A 12,695-nucleotide genomic window follows, 5' to 3' on the forward strand; every position below is an offset into this window, starting at 1 on the left:
GAATAAATCACAACATTGTTCTTCGGTGAAACACACACACTCGCTGACAGAAACACACACACTCACTGACAGAAACACACACACTCACTGACAGAAACACACACACTCACTGACAAACACATACACACTGACAGAAACACAAAAATTCACTGACAGAAACACAAAAGTTCACTGACAGAAACACACACATTCACTGACAGAAACACATACACACACTGACAAACACACACATTCACTGACAGAAACACTCACTGACAGAAACACATACACACACTGACATACACACTCACTGACAGAAACACACACACACACACTCATTGACAGAAACACACACTGACAAACAAACATACACACTCACACAAACTCACTTATAAACACTTTTTTTTTAATACATTAAACAAATGTGTGTACCAGTGGCCAGCCTTCTCTATTTAGAACACTTAGAACACTTGGCTGCTGGGATATGATGTCATGTATCCTAGCAGCCCTTAACATAATGTGAGCTGATTGGCTGCAGCTCACGTCCCCTCATTTGGCCGGCACATCTGGAGGGGTAAGAGAGTGACCGGCGGGAGAGTAGTTTTATGTGCTCCCGCCGGTCCGACGAATATAAATGTCCCGCCCCCCTCCCTCCCTCTCCCTCCCGCTACCCTGAAAATCCCGCCGCCGACGCCGCCCTTCTCCTTCAGTTCGTGCTTTCTGACAGCTGCAGTCAGAAAGCACGAAAGTGATTATGCCGCCCCGCCCGGTCCAGCGGCACCACTTTGATGCGGCCATCCCCCCTTACACCCGTGTATAAGTCGAGCCTGCAATATAACATTAAGTTTGCAGGCAAACTTTCTCGACCTATACACGGGTATATACGGTACCTGGGACTTGTTAGTTCCTTTTCCTGGGATTAGTTCAGCCTTTCTTCTCCCAGAAGTTGCAGTATACAGCACCTCACCAAGGGCGACCCATAAATTATGCCCCTAGTCACTATACTGCGGTTGCTCACCTGTAGCTGCTCACTGTAAAAAAAAAAAAAAAACTACGTATCCACTCTCCCGAGCCCCCACTTGTGCCACGCGAGTGGGGGCTTCTAACCTGAAGGGGGGGACCTATTGACCCCCGGCCCCCACCCCTGAACGGCGGGTGGGGACACTTAAGTAAAATAAGGGAGGGGACCTATTGTCCACCCCCCCCGGCCCCCACCCCTGAGCGGCGGCTGGGAGCCCTAAGTTAGAATAAGGGGGGGACCTTTTGTCCTCCCCCCAGCCCCACCCCGTAGCGGTCGGTGGGGGCCCCAAATACCAATAAGGGGGTCCTCCCCACTGTCCCCCACCCCTGAGCAGTGGGTGGGGCCCCTAAATTAGAATAAGGGTGGACCTATTGTCCTCCCCCTGGCCCCCACCCATGAGCGGTGGGTGGGGGCCCTAAATACCAATAAGGGTACCTATTGTCCTCCCCTCCTGGCCCCACCCCTGAGCGGTGGGTGAGGGCCCTAAATTAGAATATTGTCCTGCCCCCACCCCTGAGCGGTTGGCGGCCCTAAAGTAAAATAATGGGGGGCACCTATTGTCCTCCCCTCACGGCCCACACCCATGAGCGGCGGGTGGGGGCCCTAACTTAGAATAAGGGGGGACCTATTGTTCTCTCCCCTGGCCCCCACCCCTGAGTAGCGGGTGGGGGCCCTGAGTTAGAATAAGGGGGGGGGATCTATTGTCCCCAAACCCCTAGTCACCCCCTCCCCAAAAAAATGAACCCCTACCTACCCCCCTCACACTAAAAATAATGAGGGGGGACCATTACCTAGGTACCTGTAAAAAAAAAATCCATAATAACCGTCGCACTTTAAAAAACAAGACAAAAGCGCAAAAAATATAATTCATCTTCACCCATGGACTGAGCTCTGCAGGGCGGGGCAAGGCTTATAAAGCCTTGCCCCGCCCAGCAATTAATCTCAGAGCACTCTGGTTGGTTGGTTTAAGCCATCCAATCAGAGTGCTCTCACAGGTAAATCCAACCAATCAGAGTTCTCTGTGTCATTTTACACAGCGTGGGAAAGTTCTTTGGAATTATGTTATGAGTCAAATTACACAGCGTGGAAAAATTCCAAAGAACTTTAGGGCCCCCACCCGCCGCTTATGGGTGGTGGCCAGGGGGAGGACAATAGGTCCCCCTCTTATTGATATTTAGGGCCCACACCTGCCGCTCAGGGGTGGGGGCTGAGGGGGAGGACAATAAGTCCCCCCCTTATTCTAACTTAGGGCCCCCACCGGCTTCTCAGGGGTGCGGGCCCGGGGGGGAAGTCAACAGGTCCCCCTCCCTTGAAGTAATTTAGGACCCACCAACGCAGAGGGGTGGGAGACGGGGGGAGGACAATAGGTTCCCCCCTTATTTTTACTTTAGGGCCCTCCCGCCACTCAGGGGTGGGGGCTAGGGAGAGGACAATAGGTGTCCCCCCATTTTTGTTTTGTATTTTGTTTGTTTTTTAACAGTGAGCAACCACAGATCTTTCAGCCTTTTGGTAGATAACTCCCTAATACCGTGGGAATTAGGGAGTTATCTACTAACCGGCTGCAAGAGAAGTGCCGAAGTCCCAAAATTCCGAAATGGCAAAATTCCGAAGTGCCGAAGTTCCGAAGTGTTGAAGTGCTGAACCGAACCGAAGTGCCAAAGTCCCGAATTTCGGAATGCCGAACCGAAAATTTTCCCCATGCACATCCCTAAATTACAAGTTTTTGTTTTATCTGGATATTAGTTCCCAGCGGGCGATCTCTTTCCAGCTGCTCAGGTATTGTATCTTCATGGCGTCACCAGCCAAGGTATGAAATAGGTCACAATCTAGAGGTACAAGGTACACCCAGCAGCTGCCTTAACTTCAGTTTCCAGGGCCCTTAAGCAATGGGCAGAGGATCTGGGTACTGACATGAAGGATGGAGTGAGTAGATCATGTCTCAAAGCTGTAGAAGACATTAGTCTTGCGGCATATTTTTGCTCCGATGCCTCTGTGGATCTGGTACGCTTCATAGCTAGGTCCATGACCCTCAATGTTGCTGGCCGTAGAGCACTCTGGCTTAAGGCCTGGGTTGCAGACACTGCATCCAAGAATAGTCTCTGCTCACTACCTTTTCAGGGTGACATGCTTTTCGGACGTCAGCTGGATGAGTGCATCAAAAAGACTGCGGAAGGCAGTAAAGCCTTATTGCCATGTAACAGGGGCAACAGAAGATCCTCTAATGCTGATAGGAGGTCATTCAGAGACTCAAGGCAATACAGACCTGAAAGACGGTCCTTTTGGAGCCAGCCAGGGAGGGGGGGTCAATCCTTTCATAGAGGTGGTAGGGGAAGAGGGTCATCTGCCTGCCAGAATAAAATATTCTGACTGCTTCCAAGCTCAGTCTCCAGGAATAGTTGCCAGATTGCTTCATTTCTCAGAGACCTGGAGCCACACCATCAAGGATCTGTGGGTTCAGAAGGTGGTCTCCCAAGGTTATTGGCTAGAATTCGAGGAGACACCTACTTCAGGAAAATTCTTCAGGTCCTCATTTCCAGAAAATGTAAGAAAAAGAAGGGTGCTTCTAGAATTCATAGATTCTCTGTCCCGACAATTGATGATCTGCCAAGTTCCCAGAGAAGAAGGATTTCAGGGATTCTACTCAAGGCTTTTTCTTGCCCCAAAAGGCAAGGCTGCATGGAGGCCAATCCTGGATGTGTCCATCCTAAATACCTTTCTGTGTGCCAGACGATTCAGGATGGAATCATTAGCCTCCATCATCCAGGCAGTATCTCCAGGCGATTGGTTGATTTCCATCGATCTCAAGGATGCCTCTTTCCCCATCCCAATCGCCAGTGTACATCAGAAGTTCCTGAGGTTCTATCTGAACAACAAACACTGGCAGTTTAGGGCCCTTCAATGTGGCCTCAGCTCAGCACACAGGGTGTTCTCCAAAGTCCTAGGTTCCCTGATTGCAGAAATCAGGAAGAAGGGTATCTTAATTTTCCATTACTTGGATGACATCTTGATATTGGCAAAGAATTACCCATAATTGATTGCCCATCGAGACATCGCTAAATCGATCTTGGAGAACCCTGGTTGGGTTCTGAATTTGATGATCTATGTGGGAGTCTGGTTCAATACAAATCTAGGGTTTGTCCATCTATCAGAAGACCGACGATATCGGCTGACAGAGAAATTGAGGAGAATACTTCGTCTTCGCAAGATCACTGCAAGAGCTTACGTGAGCATCCTGGGTCCCTTTCATCTACAATAGGTATTACTCGATGGCCTCAATGGCATCTCCGGATCCCTCAAAGATCGTTCCTGACCCAGTACAAGCATCTGGATTTGAACCAACCCAATCATCTTACATCCAAAGTAAAGGAAGCTCTCAGATGGTGGCTCTCAAAGGCAAACCTGACCAAAGGTTTTTCCCTGGGAGATATACTTTGGATGGTAGTCACCACAGATGCATGCCAAACAGGATGGGTGCCCATCTGAACCAGATATACCTTCAAGGAAAATGGCCTGTATCCCTCCGAGGAGCATCTTCCAACTACCTGGAACTGAGGGTGATTTTCGAGGCCTTGCATCACCTAAAGTCACGAATCCGACACCATTGGGTAAAACTATAGGTGGACAACACTGCAGTGGTAGCATCCGTGAACCACCAAGGAGGTACTCACAGTCCAAGGATGATGAATATCATGGTTTCTCTCATGAAATGGGCACAAAAACACCTTCTGGGGATATGTGCGATTTACCTTCCAGGTTCCATGAACATCAAGGCGGATTTCCTGAGCAGACTCAAAATCTTGCCAGGAGAATGGTGGCTAGCAAAATGGGCCTTTCAGGAGTTGGTTCACAGATGGGGTCTTCCAGAGATCGACATGATGGCCAACTTCAAGAACAGACAGGTTCAGAGGTTCTTCTCCAGGAAACATCACACCCTAGCGGAAGGTTGGGATGCCCTCAGCTGTTCATGGAATTTCCGTACTGGGTATGTGTTTCCCCCGATTTCCCTTATCTTGACCCTCCTAAGGAGAATTCAAAGGGAACATGTGGTGGTGATTGCATTTCTCCCATATTGGCCACGGAGACCCTGGTTCCCACTGTTGTTGAGCCTTTCTATGGAGACCCCACTTCATCTACCTGTGAGAGAGGACCTGCTGTCTCAGGGTTTTCTGTTCCATTCTGCTCCTTAAACCCTCCAGCTGATGGCATGGAGACTGAAAGGAGGCGATTACAAGATTAAGGGTTCTCAGATGTGGTGATTTCTACTATGCTTTAGGCAAGGAAACGGCATACTTCAGCTGCCTTTTACCATATTTGGATAAATTTAAAAAATCTCAGGCACTCACTGTGATTTGTTCCAGGCAGTTTATTGCAACGTTTCGACCTGAAACAATGTTGCAGTCTCTTTCCCAGGCCCCAGCACCTCTATGTGAATCTTTCCCCACAGCTCCTCTGTGTGGCTCATGTTCGTCTTCCTTAGCTCCTCTGTGTGTGTCAAATCATGCACTTTAATGTACATAAATAGGCACACTATTCACTTTTAATAGGCACGTTTCAGCACTTTTCATACACAGAAGATATACACGAGTATCACTTTAAATTTTTTTGCACTTTAAAAACTTTGATGCACTTTAAATTGATATGTGCCTTTAAAATGTACCTTAACATGAATACCTGAAAATACATATACATAACACAAAAAAGAGTCAATGTAAATAATGGTAGTACACATGTAAATATCATTCAAGTCACACAAAGCACTTTAATGTACATATCACACACAGTTGTCCCTTTGGATTTGTTCCATGCACTTTAATGTACATAAAAGCATTTAGATCACTTTAGATAAAGACTAGCTCTAGTGAAAAATATATATACATTAATTCAGTAAGATTTAAAAGGTAATAAATAGCACCTGGTTGTGTATAACGGGCATTGACTAAATATTTGTTATGCAGCATATAAGAGTTGATTGTTATAAGCATGCTATTTAATAACTTCTTATGAGGATGTGCACTGTTAGGTGACACTATGTCACTGTAAATAAGTATGATCGTATGCATGATTAGGTGTTTCACAGTCCCGGCGCACATTTAGATATGTTACCTCAGTTGCTATGGAGCCCGAGGTAACATCGGGTTACTGGGGCAACAGGGGGAGACGTCAGCACGCAACTTCCAGGTTGCGATATGCTGGCACATGCGCATTTGGAATAGAGGGACGCCGGAAAAATGTAGTGAACACCTGAGTGGTGAGTGTTTTTTCTAATTAACTAATAATTTGTTTTACTACATAAGTTTGGTTTTATCATATGTATTGTGTGTGATGTATTGATCCTGAGGAAAGCCACAGATGGTGGCTGAAACGTCGGTCTGGTTTTAATGGATATACAATAAAGGAGTCTCTTTCTATTTAAAAAAAACATGAGTGCAAGCCTCTTATTACTTTTAATATATATATATATATATATATACACATACATACACAAGGGTCTGGCTGCACTCACCTAAACATGCACAATATATGTATATATATGTATATATGTATATATATATATTTGGGGGTCTTGCCAACTCCTTGATTTTGCACCCCTCCCTGTCACAGGTGCCTCATCCCTCATTAGGTGTTTTTAAAAATTTGTCAGCACCAAAGTTATTGTTTAGTAGTGCAATGGATTTTCATTTTTATTGTGTTATATATTATCACATTACTTCAGGGGTCAAGTCCTGGGTAAAAAAGTGTGGGAACTCACCCAAATCAAAGGGACAGAGACTAAGAAAGGGGGACAGGGACTGAGGAGGGGGCAGGGACTGAGGAAGGGGGCAGGGACTGAGGAAGGGGGCAGGGACTGAGGAAGGGGGCAAGGACCGAGGAAGGGGACAGGGACTGAGGAGGGAAACAGGGACTGAGGAGGGGGACAGGGACTAAGGAAGGGGGACAGGGACTGATGAGGGGGAGGGGGGCAGGGACTGAGGAAGGGGGATAGGGCATGAGTAAGGGGATAAAAAAAACCTAAAGTGCATTACCCCCCTCCCTGAGGCTTACCTTGGGCCAGGAGGGATGGGACAGGATCTGGAGTCAGCAGCCTGCAGTAAGTGGAGTCGGCCGGCCTCTCCTGATGATGTCAGGAGGAGGCGGCGTAACTTCCTCTGATCTTCTCCCAGACTCCCAAGCGGTACTGGGAAGAGCAGTGAAAGTCACGCCCTATCCTGACATCATCAGGAGAAGCCAGCCGACTCCACTAGCTCCACTGGCTGCAGGTTGCAGGGAAAGAAGTGAGTTTAGAAATCCGAGTCCCAGCCAGAGGCAAGGGATTCGGATTTGTGCTCCTCACTACTCTAACGGCCACTTGTGCCAGCCCTGGGTCCTGCAGGACTACTAACAGGAATGGCGTTCTTGCAGTGGAAAAAGTGCAGGAACGCCGTTCCCACGTGTTCCTGCAGGACTCAAGCCCTGCATACTGGAAAAAGAATATATCACAACACTTTAGTACATACAAAGCACACTTTTTTCATATATTTAGATACAAATATTCAATGTTATCAATATTTCTGAAGAAGAGTTTTGAGTTGTTTTTTTTTTTACCTTGCAGTGTACCAACCAATCCTGTGCTTATTCCTGAGACTAGGTCGAAAACAAACAATTCCTTCCATTTGTACTTGGGCAACCAATCAAAGACTGGGAAAAGTGACTTTGCTCCCAGGAGAGTCTTTTTATATGTGCAGCTGCTAAATAAAGAACAAACTGCGATCATACAAAATATATAAGGTGGCATGCACAGCTATACACAATACATGGGAATGATTTATCAAGGCTTAACAGATTGTATCCTGGGTGCAAAGAGCAAACTGTTGATTGCTCCTTTTTGGCACCTGTTTTACCATGACAAATATACCCTAAAATGTATATAATATCTAATCATGTTAGAAAATAAAGGTCTCCAGTGGGACACTTTTTAAACACTTTCTTTATTGCTATACTATTCTGTCCATGTCTCTTCTGAGCCATCATTTAGGACCAGCTAAGCGTAACTGTGCTACAAAGAAGGGAAGGGTCGCGCCTCTCAGGATCCCAAAACTGTTCCCCCTGGAGCTAAGTGTATAGCTTAATGAAGTGTGAGCAGGGCTGGACTGGGAATGAAAAGCAGCCCTGGGAAAAAATTATATACCAGCCCCATAATGCATCACGCCAGCATAGTGCGCAGATATGGAAGCGGGGGGAAAAAACCCTCAAAACTGAAAACTATAACTCAAACGTGAAAGAAAGCACTCATAAGGCTTCAAAATAAACAAAAGAGCGGATTTATTGTAAGCAGACCTGCATTTGCATATAATCAATGTTTCAGTCCAACTACCTTGACATATTAAGACATGTTTGGTAATTGGACTGAAATTGTGAATGTATGCTATTGCACAGCAGTAAAAAAAAAATGTTATCTTGTTTTTTGTTTTTTTAAGTAATAAGAGTGTATACTCTTCACTTTGGCTGACAAAATTTCAGTCAATGCCAATTCAATTCCCATAGGAAAGCATTGGGAGGCTATTGCGCATGTGTGGCAAAACGCTGCGCTTCACCGCACCAATCAACATCTCCTCATAGAGATGCATTGCATCAATGCATCTCTATGGGGAGCGATCAGCGCCTCCATGCAGAGTGTGCAGCATTGGACTAGGAAGCATCTCTAGTAGCCGTCTGAGTGGCTGTCACTAGAGATGTGCCTAGGCAGCAATGTAGACACTGCCTTTTCTCTGAAAAGGTAGCATGTACAGTGCTCAGCCTACAGGGACAGGCTATAGACACCAGAACCACTACATTAAACTGAAGTAGTTCTGGTGACTATAATGTCCCTTTATTATGACATCTTTCTCTCACCAGTCAAATCTGAGTTACAGGGAGAGCAGGAGACACAAGTGGAGATGCATTTTGTTTGTGTCTTTCTCCCCCAGGCCTGTTTCATGTGTCTCTTAGCCCAAGCCCCATTGTCTCTTTCTCCCTTTCCCCAGCCCTTCTGTGAGTCTCTTTCCCAGGCCCCAGCACCTCGATGTGTATCTTTTTCCACAGCTCCTCTGTGTGTCTCATGTTTGTCTTTCTTAGCTCTTCTGTGTGTCTCCTGTTCCCCTTTCCCAAGCCCTCTGCCTCTTTCTCCCCACACACCTCCGTGTGTCTTTTTACTCTCCAGCCCCTTTATCTGTCTCATTACCCCACAGCCCTCCATGTGTCTCATTCGACACTCTCCAGTCTTCCATGTGTCTCAGTAGCCCCCACATGTGTCCCACTAGCCCCCAGGCCTCCATATGTCCCACTAGCCCTTTCTCCCAGCCCTCCATGTGTTCCTTTACCCTCTGGGCCCTCTGAGTCCCTATACCCCCTCCCAGCCCTGTATGTGTCTCATTAGCCCTCCCATGTGTCCCATGAGCACCCCTGTGTGTCCTATTAGCCCCCAGCCCTCCATGTGTCCTATTAGACCTGCCTCCCAGCCCTCAATGTGTCCCACTAGCCATCCCTCCCAGCCCCCATGTGTCTCTATACCCTCTCCGAGCCCTCCATGTGTCCGTATACCCCCTTCCCAACCCTCCATGTGTTCTTATATTCCCCTCCCAGTCCTCCATGTGTCCCATAAGTTCCTCCCCAGCTCTCCCTGTGTCCCATTAGTTTCCCCCTGCTTTCCCTGTGTCCCATTAGTTCCCCCCAGCTCTCCCTGTGTCCCATTAGTTCCTCCCCCACCTCTCCCTGTGTCCAATTAGATTCCCTCCCACCCCACCCCCACCTCTCCTCTACTGCAGTCTGCCTGCTTGGCCACGCTACATTCTTTGACATCCCCTCCTGCTGGTCACCCTGTAATTGCGCTGTGTGGCCCGCGGTAACCCGGTGGGCCAGTCTGGTCCTGAGTGTGAGTGTTCAATTGTTTTATAAGTACTATTTAATTATATTTTACGGTTATACACTTTTGTATATATGTAAAGAAACGTGTATATAGACAGCACTCAGGGCCGTCTTTAATATTGATTGGACCCTGGGCAAAGCATTTGCTTGGGCCCCCTAGACCCTGTACCCCTCCCCAGGCGTGCAAACACGTTATCTCCCTTAATGCAGTGGCTACCTAAAGTAGAGAGGTGCAAGAATATTTTTTTGGGCCTCCCTATTGCAAGGATGTTTAAAAGGTAGATCCCCATCTGTCGTGCGACTCCAGCAATGCCTTGACAGCTGGGGCTCTACCATTTACCCATGTTTGCAGGTTTTTATTTAGCCCTAAGCAGTTTTTGTGTGTATCAATGTAAACAGGTTTTTGTATGGAATATGTTTGTATGTGGTGTTGGCGTTTGAATGTAAGCATGCATTTATGTGTAGTGTTGCTTTTTGAATGCAGGGGTGTGTATACATATAATGTTGGTGTTTAACACAGACGTGTATTTGTATGTTGTGCTGAAGCTTGAATGCAGGGGTGTATTTGTGTGTAGTGTTAGCGTGTGAATGTTGAGATGTAAGCACAAACACACACGTAGATATGCACACAACCTGACACACATACTGAGAACGTACAGATACACTGAAACACACAAAGACAACATACAGCTACACACTGACACACATACACAAAGATACAAACACAGACACAGACACACACACACACTTAATAAAGATACACACACACACACACACACTTAATACAGATACACACACACACACACATATATATACACACACTGACACACACACAGATATACAGAGACAGACAAACTGACACACAAACATACACTGATAGACATACTTACACACACATAAATTGACAGACACACTGACAGACATGCTGACACATTCACCAACACACACACCAACATACTGACACAAAGAGCCATACTGATACAGACATGCACACACTGACATACATATGGACACACAGTGACGCATACACTAACAGACATGCTGACACACATATACTGACAGACATACTGACACATTCACAGATACACAAACACACAAAATTTACACTATTAAACCCACCCTTCCTACCTTGGAGGGTGGCTTTCCTACTTGTGGCTGAAGGTGCTGGGAGTTGGGGTCTGGCTAGCTCGGCCCAGACCCCCACCGCTCTGCCTCTTCCCCCTCCCGCACGCTCCTCTCATTAGTGGAGGAAGTGACTGCCACAGGCGTCACTTCCTCCTAGCCGGCTGCCGAAAAGCAAGAGGGCCCGGTCGCGCTCTTAAAGCACCAGAGCGCAGAACCGGGCCCCTGCTGACAGAAGCCCACCGGGTGGCCCTTAGTGCATGGGCCACCCAGTGGGCCTCCTTAGTGCACGGCTGCACCGGCGGTGGGAGAAATGCTTGAGGCCAGCGGGGCCCACGGTGCAGCTGCTTTGGGCCCCCCAGGAGTAAGTGGGCCCGGGGCAGCTGCCCCGTTTGCCCCGCGGTAAAGACGGCCCTGACAGCACTACATACAACGAAGGGCGCCAGACACCAATAATCTGTGCAAAACAATAGTGGATACAAAAGTATTTACCAAATGGAGATATGGACTGCTACTTCCAGTGTTTGAAGGATGGTTGTATTCGGCCATATGTCAAATATTCATAACGACCAAAGTAATCCCCCGGGAAGGCTCATTGTCAGTGGGATTGATTTTTTAACTAGTAACATCTCTAAATATGTAGACTTCTTTCTAAAGAAATACATGTCTAAGGCTCCCTCCTATGTAGAAGATTAAATACAAATTATAAAAGAAATGGAAGTCCATCAATGGAAAAAAGGATTTATAAATGGGTCACTATTGATCTCACTTCCTTGTATACAGTCATTGGTTCTACAAAAGGAATTGAAGAGTGGAACTGGTTGCTCCTAGTTATGCCAATATATTTGTGGCAAACTGGGAGTCCAGGAACATCTGGAAGAATAATCATTTTGGAGCAAACCTGGTGCTATGGAAGAGATACATCGATGATGTAATAATTATCTGGGGCGGTGGTAGGGTCCTTTTGGAAGAATTCTTAGGATTTGTTAACGCCAATCAATATCGTTAAAATTTACAGCAAAAATAGATAAGGAAAAACTTTGTTTTTTAGAGTTGACTTTCTTTGTCAATAATGGGAAAGTGTGCAATATAATTTATTTCAAACTGACAGATGGAAATTGTATTATTGAGTATTTCAGCTGTCACCAGCCAAATCGGTTGAAGAATTACTAAAGGTCAGCAGATGAGGGTTTTTAGAAATTGCACTGAGGAGGCAGATTTTAAGGAACAAACACAGGTTTTGAATAAAAAGCTTTTAAATAGACATTATTTATAAGATCTTGAGATCTTATAAATAAAACTCAAGTAGAAATTGAAAACCAGAAATAGACAGGAATTGCTATAAGATAAAAGTAGAGAAAGCAAGGTTTCTAGTATGAATTTGAAACACATTTTTAGCTAAATTTAACAGTAAAGCAAATTTAATAAAGATAGTTTTTAACAAGCACTGGTCTATTTTAAGACAAAATACATTTTTAAAATAAATTTTACCTGAAAAACCTAAAATAATATATGAAAAGACAAATGATTCTAGCACCTTTTCTTTTACCAAAATTAAAAGAGACTCCAAATCTCTCTTTAAAAGATAAAACAAAATATGTGTGGTAATTGCAGTACATGTAAATTTCAAACCACAAAACCGTCTGTTTTTAAAAGTTCTATCACAGGGGAAGTTTTTTAAAATTAATCATCT

The 12,695-nt window shown here is 45.9% G+C and overlaps 1 protein-coding gene across 2 annotated transcripts in view; it reads right to left on the reverse strand.

The window, feature by feature from the left end:
• The window catches only part of LOC134602779 (pendrin-like), a 113,136-nt gene that overhangs the window by 84,213 nt on the left and 16,228 nt on the right, over positions 1 to 12,695 (reverse strand). The window contains exon 3 of one of the 2 annotated variants that reach the window (XM_063448092.1): positions 7,583 to 7,722. In XM_063448092.1, the coding sequence (XP_063304162.1) occupies positions 7,583 to 7,722 (140 nt within the window). Of the gene's footprint in view, positions 1 to 7,582; positions 7,726 to 12,695 lie in introns of both variants that reach the window. The other variant, XM_063448091.1, reaches the window with a different exon arrangement.

Source organism: Pelobates fuscus, chromosome 3 (genome assembly GCF_036172605.1).
Source record: "Pelobates fuscus isolate aPelFus1 chromosome 3, aPelFus1.pri, whole genome shotgun sequence".
NCBI lineage: Eukaryota > Metazoa > Chordata > Amphibia > Anura > Pelobatidae > Pelobates > Pelobates fuscus.